General features: G+C 45.6%; 1 protein-coding gene across 1 annotated transcript in view; it reads left to right on the top strand.

The window, feature by feature from the left end:
- Positions 1-26,161, top strand: part of LOC137379985 (interleukin-1 receptor-associated kinase-like 2) — an 82,595-nt gene that overhangs the window by 3,144 nt on the left and 53,290 nt on the right. Inside the window, exons 2-4 of the mRNA XM_068051440.1 lie at positions 7,134-7,313; positions 21,928-22,044; positions 23,510-23,616. Coding sequence (XP_067907541.1) covers positions 7,134-7,313; positions 21,928-22,044; positions 23,510-23,616 — 404 coding nt within the window. The remainder of the gene's footprint in view (positions 1-7,133; positions 7,314-21,927; positions 22,045-23,509; positions 23,617-26,161) is intronic.

The following is a 26,161-nucleotide window of genomic DNA, read 5'->3' as shown; positions in this document are numbered from 1 at the left end:
AACCAAGCTTTCAGTCACCTACCCTATTATCTCCTTATGTGGCTAAGTGTCAAATTTTGTCTGCCAATGCTCTAGTGGGATATTTTATGACATTAAAGGTGCTTTATAAATGCAACTTGTTGTTCTACCAGCAAGAGTATTGCTTGCTTTCGAAAACGCAATCCCCGAGATAGTCAGTGACGTGTGCTTCCTACAGCAGCAGTTCCAAGAACATCAATGCCAAAGGCTGTAGCCAGGCAACCACCAAGCGTAACAACTTAGGCAGGGTTTAGTATAGTATTGGCAGCTTTTCATGAGTTATTAATTTTAAGTCCTGGCATAAATGAAGCATGAATGATTAGATAGCACAGCAAGATACTGAACCAATAACAGGAAGCTATCAATAGACTGCAGACATCAGCTCTCATTGACCTTGATGTAATCCCACCGTAAAGTAACCACATGTGAAACATTGAGCGGATGCTGTGATAAACTATCATGTAAGAAGTATGGTTTTTGTACATTAATGACATTTTATACTGTGAAATTCATGGGAGCGGTTATTCTGCATATTGGGCTCTGTTTTTATTTTTGCCAACAACAGCAGCAGGCCTTCCCAATTTCCTACATGATCAAGGAGTATCTCACAGGTGTTCAGCACCTCCCCTGAGGGTCATAATCATAAGTATTATAGTTGTGCTGGCACTTCTGGGATGCTTCTATAACTTTATCCAATTTCTTTGTCTTTGTACTACTGTTCCCACACTCTTGGGTCCCAGGAAAGATTGCAACAGAGTGAAAGATTTCATTTTACTGAAATTGAAAATACCTTTCAAAGATATGCCAAGATAGTCCAGATCAATATCTAATTTTCTTCTTGAATACACTCAAAAACCTCACTTATAGAGATTGTATCAATTGAGATTAGAGATACAGCACTGAAACAGGCCCTTCGGCCCACCGAGTCTGCGCCGAACATCAACCACCCATTTATACTAATCCCATATTCCTACCAAACATCCCCACCTGTCCCTATATTTCCCTACCACCTACCTATACTAGTGACAATTTATAATGGCCAATTTACCTATCAAAACAAGATAAAAACAAGAAATGCTGGAATCACTCAGCAGGTCTGGCAGCATCTGTGGAAAGAGAAGCAGAGTTAACGTTTCGGGTCAGTGACCCTTCTTTGGAACTGGAACTGGGTCACTGACCCGAAATGTTAACTCTGCTTCTCTTTCCACAGGTGCTGCCAGACCTGCTGAGTGATTCCAGCATTTCTTGTTTTTATTTCAGATTTCCAGCATCCGCAGTATTTTGCTTTTATATTATTGTATCAATTGAGTCCTACCTGATTTGGTCTCGTAACCAATATAGGTGTCTTTGAAATGCCACTTTGAAGAACTGACTCACTATCAATAAACTAGAACCCCGACGGGGATTTTTTTTAAGTAACAATACCTTCAAATATCACACCCATCAACCCTGTATATTCAGGAAAAAAAGGAATCGAGCATTTTCACTTATGCTGACTTTTGCCCTTTGTGCCTGAATTTCTGTTCTCTTTTCTCCCCAGTTTTCACCTCCTGCCTCAAAGTTTCTGGCCTGGGAGTGGGGGGAATAAACAGTCAGGGTTATCGATCCTGTTCACTATCCCGCGTCATCACCTGGAAAGTGCCTGTTTGTGGACATTTTAGTGAGAAAAGCATACAGCTGAACTTTGCTGGTGTCGTTCTCAATTAAGTCTGGACGCTCGTGATCTAAACCTGTACATGGACAAGGAACCAGAGTCTCTACCTTCAAGAGAGATAGGGATTGGAGAGCATGAGCCATTTTTTTGTCCTGATTAGGGAATCAACTCCATTATTCCTGAAGTTCGAGGTGAGCTTAGCTGGACCAGTGGAGGAAGCCAAAGATGGAAAGAACAAAATGAACTGGGACACAGAAGTTGAAGTGATGACTCTTAGGGTGGTCAGAATCATACACACTTGGAATACTGTGCATAGTTCTTATTTCTATATTTACAAAAAGGATATTGAGGCACTGGAGCAGGTGCAAAAAAGATTTTCAAGGATGATACCAGAGGTTATAACTATCAGGAAAGACTGATCAGAATGGGGCTCTTTTTCTCCAGAAAAGTGAAGACAGAGGAATTACCTAACAGACATTTTTAAAATTATAAAGAGGTTTGGTAGGATAGATGTAAAGAAGATGTTTCCATTTGTGGAGGTGTCCAAAACTAGGGGCCATCAATATAAGATATTTACTATTAAATTATATAAGGAATTCAGGAGAAATTTTTTTTTCTGAGAAATCGGTTAGAATGTGGAACTTTCTACATCCTCGGAACATGAAAGATGCAACACCAATAGTAGTTTATTCTCTGCCAAACTTTTACTTTTAGGGGAAATCATCCTTTTAAGACTGTGCCGCCTTTAAATAAAAATAAACTGAAAATAAAGTCCTATGTGAAATGGCCATTGCAGTATTGTATTCAGGAGGGTTTTACTGCTATTACATCAGAATGTCAGTGGGAGAATCTAATTGCTAGTTGCACATATTTACAAAACCGCAGGGACCCTACATTCAAGTGATGAGGTGGTTATTGACTGAATGCCTTATTAAAGGGAAAAAAAGACTTGCATTTATATCGCACCTTTCATGACTGCCAGATGTCTCAAAGCACTTTACAGCCAATACTTTTAAAGAGTAGTCCGTGTTATAATGTAGGAAACACTGCAGCCACAGCAAACGGATAGTTTAGTTTAGTTTAGTTTAGTTTAGAGATACAGCACTGAAACAGGCCCTTCGGCCCACCGAGTCTGTGCCGACCATCAACCACCCATTTATACTAATCCTACACGAATCGCATATTCCTACCACATCCCCACCTGTCCCTATATTTCCCTACCACCTACCTATACTAGGGGCAATTTATAATGGCCAATTAACCTATCAACCTGCAAGTCTTTGGCATGTGGGAGGAAACCGGAGCACCCGGAGGAAACCCACGCAGACACAGGGAGAACTTGCAAACTCCACACAGGCAGTACCCAGAATTGAACCCGGGTCGCTGGAGCTGTGAGGCTGCGGTGCTAACCACTGTGCCGCCCCACTGCGCCACAGATAATGACTGGATAATCTGCTTTTGATGATGCTGATTGAGGGAAGAATATTGGCCTGGACACTGGGGATAACTCCCTGCTCTCCTTCATAATAGTGCCACTGGGTCTTTTATATCCACCTGAGAGGGCAGGCAGGGCCTCAGTTTAACATCTCATCCAGAAGATGGCACCTCCGACAGTGCAGTACTTCCTCAGTACTGCAATGGAGCGTTAGTGCTGAGGTCCTGGAGTGGGACTTGAACCCAGAGATAAGTGTGCTACCAACTGAACCGCAGCAGTCAGATTGTTGAGGTTGGCTTTGAGAAACAGAGAATATTTTCAAGCCACAAAGAGGCTGATGGAGTGAAGTGCTGTGAGTTAGCATTTTTGTCCACAGCTTCACACATGTCACTACCAGACGTGATAGTATAGATGTGGGCAGTCTTGGAATGTGAGCTCAGAACCTGATGAGTCAAGTAGCAAGTTAACAAGTTTATGCTTGAGGCTAGAATTTCTAAAATGATTGCCTCTCCTTAGAGAGCGAACGAGACTGACCCAATGTCAGTGGAAGTGGGCCTGCTAACTTGAATATTTTCTGACTGTTTTTGATATATAGAATGATCTATTAGACAGCAAGTGGAATTGATTAATCTTTGAAGCACTACCATTAACTATACAGCTCAACCATTAAGATGCAGTTGTGCAAAAGCTCCATAAATATTTTATTCCAAAATTTATGCCACGACTGTAAAGGAAGTTACCCACACAAAGAAAGGTAAACAACATGCCCAGCCACAAGTAAACAAAAAGAATTTGTTGAATGTATAACCAGAAAATGAAGTTATCAAATCATTCCGCACAGGTAATGAGTACAACATGTATGCCATTTGCAGACAATCAGTGTCTAAAGTCACAAAATTCAACACCCTGATGGAAGTGAATGACTCTAGGCCCGGTGTAAAACTACCATTGAAAGGTCCTGTACAGATAGAAGTATCCAGATACTGCCACATACATCACTACCTATTAAGTGCAAGTTTGCCATCAGAGTTAAATCAAAAATTGTATTCACGCATGCAGTATTTTACATTGTACAAGGAGGCACTGAATTCTTACAGAATTACCAGGCAGTACCAAAACTGGGTCTGTTCTACACATTCAACTAAACTTCTAACATGAGGTACCTCCGCAACAGATTCCCAAACAGTAGGCAAACTGAAGGATTTCTAGGGCCAACTGTGTATTGACATAAAAGTATGACCAAAGGAGCAACCTCATAGAAAACATACATTTAATATCAAAATCCTGGAGAAGATGATCAGTAGTGAAGAAGCTGACAGACCAAGTCGTGGGGTTTTACCCTTATAACAATGCCTAAATCTGGGAATGTAAGTTTCTGAGCGCATAACTAGGCGGACTCTTCAGTCCAGTACCGAGAGTGCTGCAATGTTGGAGATGCTGTCTTTCAGTTGAGCCATGACATAAGAATACAGGAGTGTAGAGGACTAGAAAAGACCATTGCGGTTTATCTAGCTGATCTCAGTGATGTTCTGTCTCCGTGTTTGGATGGATGTAAAAGGTTCCAAGGCTTCATTCAAAGAAGAGCAGGGAGATCTTCCAGTATCCAGGCCAACATTCCTCCCTCAAGATACACAATAAAAATTGATTAACTGATTATTCATCTCATTTGCTGTTTGTGTGACCTTGCTATATGCATATTAGCTGTTGTGTTTGCCTACATAGCAATAGTGACTGGACTTTAAAAGTAATTAATTGACTGTGAAGTGCTTTGAGATGTCCTGAGGGCATAAAAGGTGCTATATAAATGCAACACAGGTGTAGTGACAATGACACATCTCACCTAAACTATACAACACCAAACTTGATCTTAAAACTGAGTATTATCAACTAGAACTTGCTCCTGAATCAAGGTTCATTCACACTTTATCAATCTTATGACAACAACTTGTATTTATATGGCACCCTGAACTTAGTTAAATATCCCAAGGTGTTCCTCAGGAGCATTATTCAACAAAATTTGACACAAGCCATGTAAGGAGATATTAGGACAGGTGACCAAGAGGTAGGTTTAAGAGGTAGAAAGACAGAGAGGTTCAGGGAGGGAATTTTAGAGCTTGAGGCAGTTGAAGGCACGGCTGCCAATGATGGAGCAATTAAATTCAGATGGTTGTACGACTAGAGGAGGTTACAGAGATAGGGAGGGGTCGAGGCCATGGAGGAATTTAAAAGTCGAGGCATTGTCAGACCGGGTCAGCAAGCACAGGGGTGATGGATGAATGGGACTTGGTGTGTGTTAGGATATGGACAGCAAAGTATTAGATGAGCTCAAGTTTATGGAGGGTGGTAAATTAGAGGCTGGCCAGGAGAGCATTGAATAGTAAAGTCTAGAGGTAACAAAGGCTTGGATGAGGGTTTCAGATCAGATAAGCTGAGGTAGGGGTGGAGACTGGTGATGTGATGGAGGCAGAAGTAGGCAGTCTAATGATGGACAAGATATATGATCTAAATGCAGACAAGACCTGGGAATTAAAGTACCACAGACCTGAAATCTGGGTCTTTGAGTGCATTTTGCAATCGCCTTGCTCGCAACCTGCTAAGAGTTAACGTCATCCCCAGTGAGTTGCATGCTAGAATTTACCTGAAATGTTTGCATGAGACTGCAGACCACAAGACAAATGCTTGAGCAACTTTTAACCGTTACCTGAAACAGATTAAATTTCAGCCACAAATCTTCCCTGGTGCCTGTTGTGGTGCAGTCAACATCATGATATTTTCAGGTCTTTGTGCTGATGTCACATATCAGTGTGGACCACCTCCTGGATATGGGCTGTCCTTCACATAAGGCAATCAGTGATTGTGGTGTTATTACTGCAGGTGTAATGTGCACTTTGGTGGCTTTGTCATGTATGGGTGTACGGGATTAATCTGATGAAATCTTTCTCCAACCATGTGCCTTACTCCATGCTAATGCATATCAGGAAACTCAACACAATCTCCCCATGATTTTCCATCCATGAAAATTCCGACTACCAGTGGATGAGCTTTGCACAAAGTTATGAACTGGAATGCACTGATTGGAAGCAGATTCAATGGTAACTTTCTAAAGGGAATTGAATGTATATTTGGAAAAGAAAGGAATTGCAGGGCTATGGGGAAAAAACAGGAGAGAAGGGAAGTAGGACTAATTAGATAGCTCTTTCAAAGAGCTAGCACATGCATGATGGGCCAAATGGCCTCCTGTGCTGTATTATTCTGTGATAAGAAGGATCCGAGTATGATTTTCAGAGATGTGAAGATCAGAATCCTGTGCTGTGCTTAACGATTGGAATTGTGAAGGCGTTGCTGATTCTTCCATTGAAATCAAAATCATGTTCAGATGCAAGCCAGTTTACTGTATCACCTGTGGGACACCAGGCTAGGTTAGTGTGTGATTGGTAAGGTGTGACACAGAAGCTGTGACACCCTTATCATGGAAAACTAATATAACACAGGTTAGGTACAACTGCTGCTACAGACAGTATAATAGATTTCCCTACAAGCGCAAGGTGACCAAACTTTACATATAAGAATTTTGCTTTCTTAGAGGGACAGTTTTCTCCTGAATATCTTTCAGTAAACATTTTCTCTCTTGTTTCTAAACACACAGTGGTTAAATTGAGATCAGCCTCAACTCTGCCTCACCAGTTACCCCACCATTAGCCTTTCACACCAACCCATAATCTTTAGTACTACTTCCTTTCTCTTCCACTGACATGTGTGTTCACAGACCCATCCTATCAGGTTACGAGCTAGGTGGTGAAGACAACAATTTGCCAGAGCTTTATATTCTTCTATCCTGTTCCTCATCTTTCACGCCATTCCAAAATCTGTCTGGATTTTAGATTAGTGCGGTTATTAGAACCTCCAATCTGGCTGAATGGCAGAGGACTGCATATGGCGGATGTCATTTAATATGGATAAATGTAGTGTTATGCTTGTGGGTAGGGATAATGCCAAAGACTGTCCCTTTTAAACTTTGTCTTTCAGGCTCTCGTATCATAGCTGATCAGACTGAACTAAGGAAGATTGAATCTCTTGGCGGAAATCATACCAGCAGAACCCGAGAGCTGATGTGGGCATGGGGAATGAAACAAGCAACTGTCCAACAGCTTCTACAGATCCTGAATGAGATGCAGCTGTACCGAGCATTAGATGTTATTCTGTCATGTGAGCACACTCCTTTTTAGACAAAAATACTTGACACAGTGATAATTTAATTGTCTTTTAGAAAAGGCACAGTGGAATGCTCATTTTAAACATTCATTTCAACAATGAGACTTCCATTTGAATCCAGCCCAGACTGATAGGCAAGTCTTTTCTATTCTGCCTGCAAAGGTTATGGTTGAAATGGGTTTGAGCAGTCTCATAGGCCAATCCCCGGTGAGACAGAGCTCACACTACAAAATTGACCCAAATTTGGAACTTCATTGGCAATCTCACTCGAAGAGGCAGTTTGATGTGGAAAGAAAGAATATTGTAGGATGTTCTGCTGAGGTATATCATTGATGTACAATTGGAGGGAGCTTTATTCTGCATGTAACCTATGCTCTACCTAACTTGGGGTGCTTGATACTAATTCTGGATGCCTGTAATGGAAAAGTGTTCCTTTCCACAGCACAGCATGCTGGCTCTCTAATTAACTCAGACCTCTCCAAGTGCCTGTTTACATTTTCCTTGTTTATCGTTTCAAAAACCTTACCCACCACTGATGTTAAACTGACTGGCCTGTAGTTATAAGGACTGTCCTTACACCCTGTCTTGAATAAGGGTGTCACATTTGCCACTCTTCAATCCTCTGGCACCTCCCCGCTATCTCATGAAGATTGGAAGAATATGGCAAGCCTTTCCATTGTGTCCATTCCCACTTCCTTCAGCAACCTGGGATATAAGCATCTGGACCAAGTGGCTTATCCACTCCAAGCATAACCAGCCTTTCCAGTACATCCTGACTATCAATTTTAACCCCATCTACCATCTCCAATTCTATTGATGCTTTGTCAACATTCTCTTCCTTCGTAAACACTGATGCAAAGTACTCATTAAGTATTCTAGCCTTGTCCGGCACCTCTAAGCATTTATCACCCTCTTTGTCCCTAATGGGCCCCACCCCACCTCCTAGTACCTGCTTACTATTTACATGCCAGTAGAAGAATTTTGGGTTCCCTTTTATATTAACTGTCATTCTATTCTCATATCCTCTCTTTGCCAGTCGTATTTTCCTCTTTACTTCCCCTCTCAACTTATTGTATGGTTCTTGCTTGAAGAATTTACCTGACATGCATCATACACTATCTTTTTTGTGTTTCATTGTATTCTTTATCTCCCTCGTCATCCAAAGAGCCCTGGTTTTGGTTCCTTTACCTTTCGCCCTTGTTGGAATGTACCTAGCCTGTACCTGAAACATCTCCTGCTTAAAGATCACCTATTGCTCTGTTACAGTTTTTCCTGTCAATCTTTGGTTCCGTTGTACCCTGGCTAGATCCCCTCAGGAAAGATAGGAGGAGGGGTAAAAGTATTGATTAAGGAGAACTTAACAGTGCTGGAGAGAGAGAATGTCCTAGAGGGGTGAAGGACAGAATCTATTGGGTTAGAGATAAGCAACAATAGAGATACCATTACATGGCAGCAAGTGGTTAGGACCTGAATGCACTGCCTGAGAGTGTGGTGGAAGCAAATTCAATTGAGTCCTTCAAAAGCAAAGTGGATAAATATCTGAAGAGAAAACATTTCCAAGCCAAGGGGGAAAAGGCAGGGAAGTGGGACTAGCTGAGCTCCTCTTGCAGAGAGCCAGTACGAACACGACAGGCTGAATGGCCTCCTTCTGTGCTGTAACCATCATATGATTAATTTCCATCCGCCACCTCTCTGTCCATTCCAATAACCTGTCTATGTCTTCAAGAAATCTTTTATAATCTTCCTCAAACATTCCTTTTTTTTTAATGTCACCAGCAATTTTCAAGATCGTTTTCCCTTTACTGAAATCCAAGTTATCTGGCAAACCAAGAACAGAAGTGGGCCTAGCACTAACCCCTGGAATACCACATCTAACTCTTCTCCAGTCTGAGCAACAAGCCTTTATCTTAACTGTTTGTTTCCCGTCCATCAACCAACTTTCCAAGCATTTCCTCTTCTAACATATGCCTGAATTTTTCTAGCATGCCTTGTTTGAGACGCCTGACAACATCCTGTAGGGACACAGGTGGAAAACTTACCAGTGCTTTTCACTGACCAATAGGAATTTGTAAGAGCACCTCTGCGATGACCTTTGCTCTCTCCCTAAGAGGGAACATCTTTTTCAGGCAGCCAGTGGTTAGGATTTGGAATGCAGCTGCCTGAGAGTGTGGTGAAGGCAGGTTCACTCAAGGCATTCAAGAAGGATTTGGAATATTATCTGTAAAGGAAGAATGTGCATGGCTATGGGGAGAAGGCAGGGGAGTGGCACTAGGTGAACTGCTCCTTCAGAGAGCCAGCAGAGACATGACAGGCCGAATGGTCTCCTTCTGTGCTGTAATCATTCTGTGACTCTATGATCTTCTAAACATCCATATTCCTTACATTTACTTTCTTTATCTATCCAATCAGTCACTTGAAGAACTCTCTTAATTTGGGCAAACAGAACATGCCTTTAAGAAATAAAAACAGAAAGTGCTGAAAATACTCAGCTGGTCAGGCAGCATCTGTGATGAGAGAAGCAGAGCTAACGTTTCAGGTCAGTGACCTTTCATCAGTTCTGAGACAGACCTGAAACATTAACTCTACCTGACCTGCTGAGTCTTTTCTGCACTTTCAGTTTTTATTTCGGATTTCCAGCATCTGCAGTATTTTGCTGTGATGCCTTTAAGAAATATATGCTCGCTCTCCTGGAAAAACCCAATCTTTTCTAAACGGTTACTAATTTTTCTCAAATGTTGGATCTTGGCATGAAATCCAATACAAAAATGGTAGCAAGGTGCAATATGGATTGGAAACTGTCTCAGATTCACTTCTGTCTTGCTTTTTAATCCAGGCTTGAGTTTTACTGGGATAGGATGCTTGACAGTTAACAGTGAGTACCAATGTGGAGAATCTCAGGGAAACTAATCCCATTATGCAAAGACAAGGCCTGCTAACCAATACAGCAGCAGTGACAATGTCCTGTGGGTCAGACAGCTCTGGTCATCCATCAAGGATTTTCTCCCTACGTCAGGCTCTGTGGTGGGGGGATGCCGGAAGATAGTTCAGGCAATAGCCTGCCACGGAGCCCAATGCCAGGAATGCTGGGCTCAATCTTCCTGGCAGCAGCGAGGCTCCGTGGCAGCACCCACCCCCCACCCCCCCCCCCCCCCCCCACCCACAGGTCACTCAGCGACGGGACCCAACTTTAAATATTTAAATTGCCTCTTTGCAGACATTAATATTCATCCCGGTGTGATTCAGCCATCAGTTTACGATCTCCAGCTGGACGTGCAGCACTCACGTGCCTTCACTTTCATGTCCCAGAAAAGCCAGTGCCACCAAGTCCTCAGTCCTCGGAGCCTGTGAAGGTGGGTGGGTGTGTGTTGTGAAGGGGGTCTCAACTCTGCATTTATGAAGTGGGGTACCCCATACCCTTGTTCCATAAAGGGGGCCACACCGCACCCGTGAATGTCTGGGGCGGGGGGGGGGGTGAAGGGGGCTGTCCCTGCAGTCGGCCAATGATGTGTGGCGGAGGGGGGCAACAATGATAGTCAATGAGTCCTTCTTGCGGGGTGGAGGGCACAACTGTTAGACGGTTTAAGCTCATGCTGCCAGTGGTCCAATCCAGGCAACAGCAATGATATGACAGTGGTCATGGTGCCCCGCTCTTATTTAAAGCTAAGGCGGGCAATGTCATGCCATACCATACAGCTTACGCTGGAATGCAGCTGAAGCACCAATTCACAGAACTGTCTGCCCAGATAGGTGCCATTGATCTTGTGAAGGAACCAAGTTGACTTCCAGCTTAGAGATGGGGCTGGTCCACCCTGTCTTTCTGGATCCTCGTGCTATGATGAGGCATATCTGCCGGTGGTGGAACCAAGAGACAGGCACAGCCCATGTGGAAGCTCCTAGATTCGAGCAGCAGCAGCCACCAAGGTGCATTGGAGCCCCAGACAAGACAGCGAGTCTATAGGACCTGCATGACTTAGCTGCAGATGTCAAAGTGCTAGTGTCAGAGATGACTGTTGATGTCCAGAAAGACGGTGACACATCTGTGTGCACTGCTGAATGATGACCTGCAGCCAATGGGCTTTGGTGGACATCCTATGACTGGCCCTCAAAGTGACAGTGGCTCTAAACTTCTGCACCTCCGCATCATTCCAGGGATCCACCGGTGACCTGTGTTGGGTTTTGCAATCAGCAATGCACCGCTGTATCAGGGAGTAAAGGCCGGCTGCCCGACCCGATACCCGACGGGACCCAATGACGTGTTTGGTTAGGGTCATGTTGTGTTGAACTTCCGGGTCTGGCATTTGGGCTCGGGTCGGGCCGGTTGGACGCACTCTATCACAACCTCAGGTAAGTGGCTCCATTGTTTTGTTAAGGTTATTTTAAGCTTGTGTAGATAAGCAACAAAGTGAAAAACAGAAGGTGGGTTAACTGATGCACGGGTCAGGTGCGGCGGTCGGGCTCGGAGTCGGATATGGTTCTGTCGGGCTCGGGTCGGGTTTCATTTGCAGACCCAAGATGGCCTTTATCAGGAATGTCACCGCTGCCTTGTTCAGGAGGACCGGCGACCATGTGCACTTCAGGACAGACCCTGAGAGTCAGGCCAAGAGGGTCATTGGATTTGGGGCCATTGCGGGAGTCGCACAGGTGCAAGGGGTCATCAACTGCATGCATGTGGTCATCAAGGCTCCAACAGAGCAACCAGCCGCACACCTCAATAGAAAGGGCTTCTATGCGCTCAATGTGGAGCTAGTATGCGACTATAGGAAGCACTTCCTGCAAGTGTGTGCTGCTTCCCAGGCAGCTGCCATGACTCATTCATCCTGCACCAGTCCCAAGTGCCACTGCTGTTCACTGCACCGGCTCAGATTCAGGGATTGATTCTTGGAGACGAGCTGACATGGCTCCTGACGCTGGTGAGAAACCCCACATGCAATGCAGAAAAGCCATACAATGCCTGCCACAGCTCCACTTGAGCTACCGTTGAACAGGCCATCGGCATGCTGACGATGAGCTTCTGCTGCCTCAATAGATTGGGTGGAGCCCTACCGTATGCACCAGACAGGGTTAGGCGCATCGTTGCTGTGTATTGCGTTCTGCACAACATTACAGTACGGGGGAGAGGCCTTGCAGGATGATGAGGTGCAGGAGCAGGAGACATCCTCGGACAAGGAGGACACAGAGGATATCCAACAGCAGCCGCGCGTGGTAACACGGAGAGCATTGGTGGAAGGCGTACACGGCGAGCGGCGAACAAGGGATGCAAGACCACGCCTGATCACTGAGCGCTTCAACAATCCCTGAAGTGCAACATATGCTCCCCACAACACACGTCACCGTCCTTCATCTTGTCTGAAGTCTTCTGCATCTGTGACATCTGTCTCTCCTCCATTACTAGCAGCAGCTGACTGAATTATTGCCCATGTGACTGCATCCATGCAGTCACACATCACACATACTGGCATGGCAATGATGATATTCCTTACATTGGCAGTTCTGTCAGGCCAATGATGTAATGGGAGGATACATAATTGGTACATGCTGGCATGCCATTCACACAGGAAAAATGATACATATGTCAGAAAAGTACATTTACTGAGAATGATTAATACATAGGTGTGTCACCCGTGAAATCCCATATATGCCAAGGTGTCTTTTTGAAATGTTTGCGTGTGCTGCTTCCCAGTGTGTCTTCTGCACTAGCAGCTTGACTGGAGGCAGGCTGCTGATCAGGACGCCCTTTGGCTTTGGATGACGTCGGTGGTCGTCCTCTAGGTGCCTGAGGTCTTGACGATCCCGGCTGCCTGAGGGCCTCCTGCACCAGTGCAGGGCTCTCCTCAGACATTGTGGCAGCTGGAGCTGGACTCACCGGCTGAGGAGCTGGTGTCCACATTGGAATTACCCTGAGGGGGGACCCCAGATGTGGAGCGCAGGCTCGCCTCCTCCTCTCAAGGCTCGTAAGAACCTCTCTGCTCTCCCAAAAAGGACCAGGAGCAGACACCCTCTCCAGGCCCCTGGTCCCTCTCTCCTGTTGCCACTGCTGTGTCAAGCTCGTGGCCGAGGCGAGTGTTTGCAGGGGAGCGCATATCCATGGAATCTGGCTCTCCATGATGGTTGTCAACCTCTCCAAGGAGGACGCCATGTGCTTATATGCCTACAACAAGGCAGCTGTCATGGCCTAGATGGACTCCCCCATTGTCCTCTCAAAGCTGCGCACGGCCTGTGGCACCTCCGCCAGATGTTGCCTTAACTCTCCTTGCAACTCCAGCATGCCCTGTGTTGTTGACACCAGAGGATCATCATCAGCCTGGGGCTCAGCATGGGCCTGACCACCCACAGTCCTCTGGCTGTCAGAGGCCTCGGCTGTCTCAGCCTCGGTCAGCTGCTTGGGCGCTTGTGACCCAGACACTAAAGCCAAGCGGATTCCCACCGAGGTATCTGCGCTGGTGGAAGGTGCGGGAGTGTCATGGGACTCTGCGTCCTCTGAAGTTGTCTCTTCCTCAGAGGTCGTGGAAGTCTTCAGGGCCTCCAATGCCATCTCGGAGCATCGCCCTGCACGATACAATGTGAAGAACATATGTTTAGGTTTTATGTACAAATGTCGCAATGATGACAGCATAGTCTGCAAATATGAAATGTTATGAGGAATCATTGTGTGTTTAAAAAACAGTCTGTTCACCCGAGACCCCAAACTCCCACCTCCGGAACGGCACATGCTCCCTGGCTGCTAGCGCCTCTTCCTCGGCTGGGTGAGTGGCCTCCGGTCTGACACCCCGCCACCAGTCCTGCACGCCTCCCTGCTGTTGTGCTCTAGCTTCACCTGGAAGAGCAAGGATGCAGAAATTGAACATTGCCAAGCAACAACATGACGCGTGTCACAACAGGACGCTTCAATAACAGGTGGGGGAAGCTTAGTCTGGTATACGGACTCACCCTGTCATGGATGTGCCATGCTCTGAGATGCAAACAAGAGTGATTTCATTCACACATGCAGCTACTCATGTGGCATCAATCCTCCCCGCCCGACCTCCCTGTCTTTGATATGGTGGTGGCACCCATGTGCCATACTATGTGGGGACACCCAGGTCAAAAGGAGCCATTCTGCAAAGTGCCACTTACCTTTGTCGAGCAAATGAGATCGTTCACTCTCTTCTGGCACTGCACCCAGTCTCGTCTGATGACCACACGGCAGCTTACCTCCTCTGCAATCTCCATCCAGGTTTACTTGATCAGGCGGGAGGACGACTTCTTACCATCACTGAGGAAAAGGACCTCCCGCTTTTCCCTTGCAGCCTGGAGGAGAGTGAGCAGGGAGGCATCTCTAAACCGTGGGGCCACCTTTTCTCAACCTCAGCCATTCACAGTTGCCTTCTAGGGGGTGCTTCTTCAGAGATGGGGCTGTACTGCATGCACTCCTGGTTGTTCAGCTCTAGCAGTACAGGAGAAAAGTGGGAAGAGATTTCATGCAGGGCTGGCTGCCTTTTAAAGATAGCGCCAGCACCTGCTCACTAGTCAGTTGATGTGTTCCTGGCGTCGGAGAGCCCACCCCCTCCACGTGATTGGGGAAGCGGGCAAACTTAAGCCGCGTGTTAGATTGTAGTGGTTCGGTGGCGCTCCCGGTGGCAGGCCAATGAATTCCAGCCCTATTTGTCTTTAAGTGTATCCTTTTCTCTCTTGAGTGTCAGTGTCTGGAGAGGGACTTTTAACATTGATGAGCACATGGATTTGGATGCAGGTGTGAGGGTTAAATCCTGGAAAAATGCGAGCGCTTTGGGAAACTGACTCCAACCAGATCTACAACGCAGATAGAGCGATATTGATGTGGGTTTTGCATTTTAACTTTGCTTCCATGGGTTTTTTGGGCTTCCTGGAAGTTTCCAGTGAAAGCAAGGCGATTTGACAGTGGCAAATGAGGGGGCTGGAGTTATAACAGGGAAATATGTCAACTAGTATTCGGTACTCTGCTGATTTCTTGCCTAATGTGTGAAACACTTTGTTGACAGTACTTGTGCTGAAATGTTACACACTTTGGAGGTCTCATTCTATAGTTTGGAGGTTTGGTGGTCTGACCTGCTCTTTGGAGGTTTAATCTATCAGATTAGCATGGGTGCTGCTTACTAGGTGTTACTTTGGACTCAGATGAGGTCACTGAGCAAGTCAATGCAGTCCCCTCGAGGGTAGGTGCAGGCTCCTCAGGGAGCAGTAGGGACTGCCTAATTTACCTCACTGCACTGCCAGCAGTCAGCACTGCATCAGCTGTAAAAATAATGCAGTATCAGAAAGGACATGATGGATATGTTAAATAATTACTTTGCATCAGTATTTACGGTAGAGGAAGAGTGCCAGACACCCCAATGAAAATAATTTGGAATCGGGGTGGGAACTTACCATAATTAACATAAGCAAATTAACAGTAATGAAGAAAATAATGGCAGTAAAGAGTAGCAAATCCCCAGGACCAGATGGGTTTCATCCCAAGGTTTCAATGACAGGTACTCTAATTGGCCAGATGTGACTAATGGCATCCCACAGTGATCTATATTGGGGCCTCAACTCTTCACTGTATTTATTAACAACTTAGATGATGGGATAGAGAGCCACATATCCAAGTTTGCTGATGACATGAAGGTAGGCAGCATTGTAAGCAGTGTAGATGCAACCATAAAATTACAGAGGTATTGATAAACTGAATGGGCAAAACTGTGGCAAGTAGATTTCAATATAGGCATGTGTGAGACCATCCATTTTGGACCAAAAATGGATAGATCAGAGTACTTTTTAAATGGTGGAAAGCGAGAAGCAGTGGGGGTCCAAAGGAACTTATGGGTCTCTGGACATATATCATTTATATCTAGAGGAATAGAATGCAAGAGGTTAGAAGTCATGCCTCAGCTATAATTAGAACACACCTGGAGTACTGGACTGAATTTTATGGGTCCCCTAGGGACGGGAACAGAGGTTTGAGGGGCAGGGCGGGGGGCCCATAAAATTGCATGAGAAGGTGAGGGGTTGGGGGGAAGGGGAGGTGCGGTGCAGTATCCATCGCCTTTCCGATGCCTTCCAATTTAGTCCAGGATGGGGAACGCCAGGGATGGCCACTTAAGGGACTCTTCCCGTCTCCACCTCAATTTAATGGAAGGCAGAGGGGTCCTGTGCCTCATAGAGTTATACAGCACAGAAACAGGCCCTTCAGCCCATCGTGTCCGTGCCAGCTGTCAAGCACCTATCTATTCTAATCCCATTTTCCAGCACTTGGCCCGTAGCCTTTTGAGCTATGACATTTCAAGTGCTCATCAAAATACTTTTTAAATGTTGTGAGGGTTCATGCCTCTACCACCCTTTCAGGCAGTGTGTTCCAGATTCCAACCACCCTGTGGGTGAAAACATTTTTCCTAAAATTCCCTCTAAACCTCCTGCCCCTTACCTTTAAATCTGTACCCCTGGTTATTGACCCCTCCGCTAAGGGAAAAAGTTTCTTCCTATCGACCCTATCTATGCCCCTCATAATTTTGTATGCCTCAATCAGGTCCCCCCTCAGCCTTCTCTGCTCTAAGGAAAACAATCCTAGCCTATCCAGTCTCTCTTCATAGCTGAAATGCTCCAGCCCAGGCAACATCCTAGTGAATCTCCTCTGCACCCTCTCCAGTGCAATCACATCCTTCCTATAGTGTGGTGCCCAGAACTGTACACAGTACTCCAGCTGTGGCCTAACTAGCATTTTATACAGCTCCATCATAACCTTATATTCTGTGCCTCAGCTAATAAAGGCAAGTATCCCATATGCCTTGATTGCATAACCACCTTATCTACCTGTGCTGCTGCCTTAAATGATCTATGGACAAGTACACCAAGGTCCCTCTGATTCTCTGTACTTCCTAGGGTCCTACCATCCATTGTATATTCCCTTGCCTTGTTAGTCCTCCCAAAATGCATCACCTCACAGTTCTCAGGATTAAATTCCATTTGCCACTGCTCCGCCCATCTTACCAGCCCATCTATATCGTCCTGTAATCTAAGGCTTTCCTCCTCACTATTTACGACACCACCAATTTCCGTGTCATCTGCAAACTTACTGATCATACCTCCTATATTCACGTCTAAATCATTAATGTACACGAGGATCCCTGCAGTACACCACTGGTCACAGGCTTCCACTCGCAAAAACAACCCTCGACCATCACCCTCTGTCTCCTGCCACTTAGCCAATTTTGGATCCAATTTGCCAAATTGCCCTGGATCCCCTGGGCTCTTACCTTCTTAACCAATCTCCCATGCGGGACCTTATCAAAAACCTTACTGAAGTCCATGTAGACTACATCAACTGCTTTACCCTCATCTATACATCAAGTCACCTCCTCGAAAAATTCAATCAAGTTTGTTGGACACAATCTCCCCCTGACAAAGCCATGCTGACCATCCCTGATTAATCCCTGCCTCTCCAACTGGAGATTAATTCTGTCCCTCGGAATGTTTTCCAATAGTTTCCCTACTGCTGATGTTAGACTCACCGGCCTGTAATTACCTGGTTTATCCCTGCTACCCTTCTTGAATAATGGTACCGCATTTGTTGTCCTCCAGTCCTCTGGCACCTCTCCTGAGGCCAGGATTTAAAAATTTGTCAGAGCCCCTGCTATCTCCTCTCTTGCCTCACATAACAGCCTGGGATACATCTCATCTGGGCCTGGGGATTTGTCCACTTTTAAGCCCGGTAAAATCGCTCATACTTCCTCCCTTTCAATGCTAATTTGTTCAAGTATATCACAATAGTCAGAAGCTTTTTCCCAGGGTGGAAGAGTCAGTTACTAGGGGACATAGGTTTAAGGTGCGAGGGGCAAAGTTTAGAGCAGATGTGCGAGGCAAGTTCTTTACACAGAGGGTGGTGAGTGCCTGGAACTTGCTGCCAGGGGAGGTGGTGGAAGCAGGTACGATAGCGACGTTTAAGAGGCATCTTAGGATGGGAATAGAGGGATACGGTCCCCGGAAGTGCAGAAGGTTTTAGTTTAGACAGGCATCAAGATTGGCGCAGGCTTGGAGGGCCGAATGGCCTGTTCCTATGCTGTACTGTTCTTTGTTCTTTGTTCTGCAGCCCTGCCATCCCACATCTTGAGCTGAATTTTACCAGTCCCCTGGCATCGTGGGTTGTGGGGGCGGGCCGGAAAATATCTCCAGGAGAGGCCCGCTACGGGCCTCAATGCTGGGAAGGCCCCCCTGACAATGGCAACGGGAACCCAATTAAAATATTTTAGTTTATTTAAATGACACAAATAATGACTTGCCTTGCAGCAACAGCCATCCCACTGCAATATTCCGGCCGGTTGCCTGATCTCCCGTGCCTTCGGATCTCCTGGTGGGGAGGGGGGAGCAGGAAAAACTCTTCCGATTGTTGAAGGGGATTGTGAGAAGGGGTTGAGGGTTAAAGTTAATAAAGTTTGGAGGAGAGAGGTTGGGATCGGAAGAAAAGTTTTTTTTTGGTGGGGGGGGAAGGCAATTAATAAATTGATTAGACATTGGGGGTGTGGGAGAGGGGATTGAAATTGTGAATACATATTTAACTTTATTTTTTACAATAATGTGACTTTAAAAATTTAAATGAGACAGAAGGGCTTGAAGCCCTTTAAAAATGGCACCGGCGCCTGCGTGGTGACGCCAGACGCCATTGCCGGGGACGGAGTGCCCGCCCCATCTATGTCATTGGGGGCCCCCTCCATGTAAATGAGCCGCGGTCTTAAATATCGCGGTGGCTCCGCACCACACATCTCACGAGTCCGCCACACCATTTTTGAAGTGCTGGAAAAATTCAGCCCTTTGTGTTCAGAAATTCACCAACTTGCATAAATGTATCTAAAATTACTACAAAAATTCAACCACTGTTTTTTTTGTTTGAGAGATTGGTTACAGACCATGTTCTGTTTAGCTGGACACTCCTTTTCCTTTTGATCTATTTTAGAATTGTTATTGAGGTTTGTGAACCTGAATGTCAAGCTCAGTAGAGTGTTAATGAAAAAAGAGGAAGTGTGAAATATAACACAATACCAAAGATAAATGATCTGTTGGTGTTTCGTTTGACTTTTAGTTCCACTGATTGTTGAACTATAATTAATTGTGGCAACAGGAAGAGATTAGCAGAATTCGACAAAGTGAAGAAGGTTTGATTCAGTTCTGCAAAGCAAATGTAAGGTCTACATTTTGATAACTTAACAAAAAGATTGTTTCGCCTACTTCTCTGCCCGCCTATTCTGAAAGTCAACACTAGTGAGAGTACATTTCTGAAGGTGCTGGCACTGCTGTGTTACATACTAACAGCATAGAAACAGGCAGTTTGGCCCAACAGGTCCATGCCAGTGTGTATGCTCCACACAAGCCTCCTTCCACCCTTAGTCATCTAACCCCATCAGCATATCCTTCTATTCCTTTCTCCCTCATATAATTATCTGGCTTCCCCATAAGTGGCTGCCTCAACTACTCCTCATGGTGGCAAGTTCTACGTTCTAACCACTCTCTGGGTAAAGAGGTTTCTCCTGAATTCCCTATTGGATTCATTAGTGACCACCTTATGTTTATAGCCCCTAGTTCTAATCTTCCCTACAATTGGAAACATCTATATCTACCATATCAAACCCTTTCATAATTTTAAAGACCTCTATCAGATCATTCCTCTGTTTTCTCTTTTCTTAATAAAAGAGCCTCAGTCTGTTTAATTCGTTCCTTGTAGGTATAACCTCTCAGTTCTGGTGTCATCCTAGCAAATCTTTTTTGCACCTTCTGCAGCCTCTATGTCCTTTTTATAATATGGACACCAGAACTATTCACAGTACTCCAAGTGTGGTCAAAAGAAGGTTTAACATACCTTCTCTGCTTTTCAGTTCTATCAGTCTAGAAATGAACCCCATTTCTAGAGGAATTGCTTTGATTGTGTTTTTTATGGCCTTATTATGTTGCTACTTTTAGTGATTTGTGATTCTGTACCCCCAGATCCCTCTGTTCCTCTACCCCATTTTGGACACTTATTTTCCAAGGAGTATGTGGCCTCCTTATTCTTCCTACCAATATATACCACATCACACTTATCTATATTGAAGTTTTCATTTGCCACCTACATGCCATTATGCAAATTTATTAATGTCTTCCTGTATTTTGTTGCAGTCCTCCTCTGTATTAATTACACTCTCAAATTTTGTGTGTCTGCAAATTTTGAAATTGTACTCTGATTTCCAAGTCTAAATCATTTACGTAAATGGAGAACAACAGTGGTTCCAGCACCAATGCAACAACAACAACTTGCATTTATATCACACCTTTAACATAATAAAACATCCCATGGCACATTACAAGCTTTATCAAACAAAATTTGACACAGACCCATGAAAGGGAATATTAGGTCAGATGACCAAAAACTTGGTCAAAGAGTTAGGTACTGAGGAGCGCCTTAAAGGAGGAAATAGGGGTAGAGAGGCAGAGGGGTTTAAGGAGAGAATTCCAGAGCTTAGAGCCTTGACAGCTGAAGGCACAGCCACCAATGGTGAGGTGATTAAAATTGGGAACGTTCAAGAGGCCAGGAATGACGGAACGCAGAGATCTGGTGGGGGGGATGGTGTAAGACTGCAGGCAACAAAAATAAGGAGGAGTGAAAACATGTAGGGAGTTGAAAGCAACCATGAGAATTTTAAAATTGAGGGGAATTCCTTAACCAAGAGACAATGTAGATCTGGGAACACAGGGGAGATGGAGGGGAGAGGGTTGGTGCAAGTTAGGACACGGGCAGGAGATTTTTGAGTGACCTCAAGTTTGTGAAGAGGAGAACTAGGGAGGTTGGCTGGGAGTGCATTGGAAAAGTCAAGCCTAGAGGTAACAAATGCATGTATGAGGGTTTCAGCAACAGGTAAGCTGAGACAAGGGTAGTCAGGCGATGTTATAGAGGTGGAAATAGGCAGTCTTAGTGATGATATGGATATGTAGTAGGAAGCTCAATCTGGGGTCAAAATGATGCCAAGGTTGTGAACAATCTGGTCCAGCCTCTGCCACTTGCCAGAGAAATGGATAGAATCGGTAACAAGGAAACAAAATTTGTGACGGGCAGAAGACAATGGCTTCCGCCTTCCCAATATTTAGTTGGAGGAAATTTCTGCTCATCCAGTAGTGGATGTTGGACAAGTAGTCCATCAGTTTAGAGACAGCTTAGAGGGATCAAGAGAGGTGGATGTGAGATAGCACTGGGTGTCGTCTGCGTACATATGGAGGTTGACAAGGTGTTTTCGGATGATGTCGCCGAAGGGCAGTATATAGATGAGAAATAGGAGGGGACCAGGGACCTTGGGAATCATCAGAGGTAAAGGTGCAGAAGCAGGAAGAGAAGCCATTGCAAGTCATACTCTAGCTACGAAGAATGGAACCGGGCGAGTGCAGTCCCACCCAGGTTGACAGTGAGGAAGCTTTGGAGCAGAATTATATGGTCAACTGTGTTGAAGGCTACAGACAGGGTTGAGGAGGATAAGGAGGGAGAGTGGGTGGTAGAATGCCCATCAGTGTCTATATGGCAAGATTTTGAACCATCATAAAAGATTTATTGTTTTTAAGCATTGTTATGGTATTAATACTAAAATTGTCTTTTTAACAGGGAAGCCTGCAATTTCTTTCATTCCTTTGCAAGAAACTCCTGAGATGTTCCACCCATCTACACCTTCCACCGGTCCAGTATTGGATTTTCCAGTCAATAAAGATTCATCAAACGATGGTAATTACTAAACCTGGGCAGTTGTTAGCGAGATGTGGCAGGAAAGTATACACACATTACAGGCCGGGATTTTATGGGCCTCTCGAGGCGGGGTCAGAGGCAGGGGAGCACAGAGAATCGCGAGGGGAGGACAGCAGGATGAAGGTCCTGTCAACTCCCCATTGCCCAGTGATCCTCCTGGGGACAGAATAGGAAATGATGGCCTTCCCACCCAGAGGCCAACTGAGGCCTTTAAGTGGTCTATTAAGGGCCAATTAAGGGCCTCTTCTCGCTGCTGCTGGGATCTTACCAGCAGCGGGGTGGCCTTCACCACACAGGGAGGACAACTTGTAAAACAAGGCGTCCTCCCTCCGGGCTTGGGGCAGAGTGGAGGGGGGGAGTCACTCCTTCATGGGCATTTTGTGTGTCACATAGGGTGCAGAGTGTTCTGGTACAGTTGAAGTTGTACAAATTCTGGCTGTTATAGCTTTCGGTGCTGTCTTTCTGTAAGAGAGCGTAACTGTTACATCTGATGCAAGATTATTGTATGTGAAACAACTGGAACAACTTTACCCCACGGGAACCCCCCTCTCCCTCAATTGAACAACAATACCCCTCACCCCCCCCCCCCCGCCCCACCACCTCCTTTGCCGGGGCCTTCTGGACAGACCCCGGCGACCACCGCCCCCCCCCACCCCCCTCACCACTTGCCTCTGTTGCGGGGTTCCACCACTGGGCCTGCTTCTGAGGCCTCTACAATACAAGCTGTGTCCACCACTCTGGGGGCGCTGCTGATACTGCTGAGTTGCCAGCCCTCTAATTGGCTGGCAGCTCATGGAGGCGGGATCCACGCCCCTTTAAAGTCTTTAACGAGATGGAGATCCTGGCTCCTAAGACTTTGATTCAAAAAGACTGGAGGATCACTCCTTGGGGGTGGTGGGGGGAGGGTGTGAAAAGGCAGAGGCTCAGTTCCCCCACCTTTTCAGCCCAGTGCCAGGATCCCTGCCTCCAGCACAAAATCCAGACTATAGTTCAGCACAGCCACATCAGTATGTTGATGTTAAGCTGTACCAATTGATAGAGGTTTCAGCAGTATTCTATCACATTACATATTCATAGCTCTGTCTCCTACAAAACAATTTAGAAAAATGCTACATCAAATGGAATAATTCCAGTCACATACAATAATCTTGCATCACATGTAACAGTTACACTGTCTTACAGAAAGACAGGACTGAAAGCTGAAATCATAACACCCGGAATTTGTATACCTGTATCAGTACCAGGACACTCTGCACCCTTGTGACACACTATGATTTTTAAAAACCTTTTCACACAAGCGGCTAATCGAACCCACCTGCAACACTGAAGATATTAAGAGTACACTGAGTAGGTTATATCAGAATTACAGGCAATAGCTCTCAAAATGGCGTTTTGGTTCCTCAATTTTTCTTTCTCCTGACTGGTATTTGTTTTTATTCTCCAGTGCACCAGCTTGATCCACTTCCTAAACCGTCATCAATTCCTCTGAGTCTCTTGACCTCCACATCCAAGCCAGACTGTGACAGATGCGATATGCCATCACCAGAGATGGTAAGATTAGCAGTGACTGCACATTTGGCATTTCAATTATATTAGCTGAATATTTGCAGCGATCAGTGATGACTGAGCACCCAGCTAAATAAAAGCTACTTAGCACTGATCATCCCAGTATAGGGATTCTACTTACTGGGGATCGGATATTAGCCAGGAACCAAATAATGAAAGGTTGCTGAGTGAAATCATGGTGTCAAGTACTTAAAAAGGAAGAATATAAAATGAGATGAGAAAAGGGGAAAAATGCGACTGGAATAGACAGTTCCAGTTGAAGAGCTAGCATCGACACAGGCATGAGGGCTCATCACCAGAACACAAGAATTAGGAGCAGGGGTAGGCCATTCGGCCCCTCGAGCCTGCTCTGCCATTCAGTAAAATCATGGCTGATCTGATTGTAGCCTCAACTCCACTTTCCTGTCTACCCGCCCCCCCCCCCCAACCTTTGACTCCCTTGTCGATCAAAAATCTTTCTAACTCAGACTTTCAATAACCCAGCCCCCACTGCTCTTTGGGGAAGAGAATTCCACAGACTAATGACCTCAGAGAAAAAATTTCTTCACATCTCTGTGTTAAATTTTTAAACTTTGGTGCCTAGTGCTAGATTCCCCCACAAGAGGAAACATCCTCTCGGCATCCACCCTGTCAAGTCCCCTCAGGATCTTTTATATTTCAATAAGATCACCTCTCATTCTTCTAAACTCCAATGGATACAGGCCCAACCTGCTCAACCTTTCCCTTCATCTTAGGAATCAGTCAAGTGAATCTTCTTTTCAGTGCAGCAGCTTTTTCGGGAGCAGCGTGTGAGCGAGTGAGCAGCTGGGAAAGTCAGTTTGAAAGTAAATTTAATTTCCTTTTGTTTTTCGGCGGAGGCCAGGGGGCTGCTGGGTAAGTAAAACACTATATATTTGGGCGGTTTAAAATAACTTTCCTTTCAGTGCAGCAGCTTTTTCGGGAGCAGCGTGTGAGCGAGTGAGCAGCTGGGAAAGTCAGTTTGAAAGTAAATTTAATTTCCTTTTGTTTTTCGGCGGAGGCCAGGGGGCTGCTGGGTAAGTAAAACACTATATATTTGGGCGGTTTAAAATAACTTTCCTTTCAGTGCAGCAGCTTTTTCGGGAGCAGCGTGTGAGCGAGTGAGCAGCTGGGAAAGTCAGTTTGAAAGTAAATTTAATTTCCTTTTGTTTTTCGGCGGAGGCCAGGGGGCTGCTGGGTAAGTAAAACACTATATATTTGGGCGGTTTAAAATAACTTTCCTTTCAGTGCAGCAGCTTTTTCGGGAGCAGCGTGTGAGCGAGTGAGCAGCTGGGAAAGTCAGTTTGAAAGTAAATTTAATTTCCTTTTGTTTTTCGGCGGAGGCCAGGGGCTGCTGGGTAAGTAAAACACTATATATTTGGGCGGTTTCAAATAACTTTCCTTTCAGTGCAGCAGCTTTTTCGGGAGCAGCATGTGAGCGAGTGAGCAGCTGGGAAAGTCAGTTTGAAAGTAAATTTAATTTCCTTTTGTTTTTCGGCGGAGGCCAGGGGGCTGCTGGGTAAGTAAAACACTATATATTTGGGCGGTTTCAAATAACTTTCCTTTCAGTGCAGCAGCTTTTTCGGGAGCAGCGTGTGAGCGAGTGAGCAGCTGGGAAAGTCAGTTTGAAAGTAAATTTAATTTCCTTTTGTTTTTCGGCGGAGGCCAGGGGGCTGCTGGGTAAGTAAAACACTATATATTTGGGCGGTTTCTGAACCCGGGACACCACACTTGTAGTGTCTCCCACACGCCCTCCTCCTCTAACCAAAAAAAAAAGGACTCGGTGGGGTGTTTATAAGGTAAGGCTTTTTCGATTTCTCTGGTTTTATTGTGATTGGTAAAAACTTTTCGTTCCTTTTTCATTTAACTAAGTTTAAACTTAAGATTAAAAATGGCAGGAGATCTCAGACCCGTATCATGCTCCTCTTGCTCAATGTGGGAGCTCAGGGACATGGCTGATGACCCTGACTCCTTCACGTGCAGGAAGTGTGTCCAGCTGCAGCTCTTGTTAGACCGCATGACGGCTCTCGAGCTGCGGATGGACTCACTTTGGAGCATGCGCGATGCTGAGGAGGTCGTGGATAGCACGTTTAGTGAATTGGTCACACCGCAGATTAGGATTGCTGAGGGAGAAAGGGAATGGGTGACCAAAAGGCAGAGAAAGAGCAGGAAGGCAGCGCAGGAGTCCCCTGCGGTCATCTCCCTCCAAAACAAGTATACCGTTTTGGATACTGTTGAGGGAGATGGCTCACTAGGGGAAGGCAGCAGTAGCCAGGCCCATGGCACCGTGGCTGGCTCTGCTGCTCAGAAGGGCGGGAAAAAGAGTGGAAGGGCTATAGTCGTAGGGGATTCGATTGTAAGGGGAGTAGATAGGCGGTTCTGTGGTCGAAAACGAGGCTCCCGAATGGTATGTTGCCTCCCAGGTGCACGGGTCAGGGACGTCTCAGATCGGCTGCAGAACATTCTAAAGGGGGAGGGTGAACAGCCAGTTGTCATTGTGCACATAGGCACTAATGATATAGGTAAAAAACGG

This window comes from Heterodontus francisci, chromosome 19, assembly GCF_036365525.1.
Source record: "Heterodontus francisci isolate sHetFra1 chromosome 19, sHetFra1.hap1, whole genome shotgun sequence".
Classification (NCBI taxonomy): domain Eukaryota; kingdom Metazoa; phylum Chordata; class Chondrichthyes; order Heterodontiformes; family Heterodontidae; genus Heterodontus; species Heterodontus francisci.
This window is presented reverse-complemented; position numbering and strand designations above follow the sequence as displayed.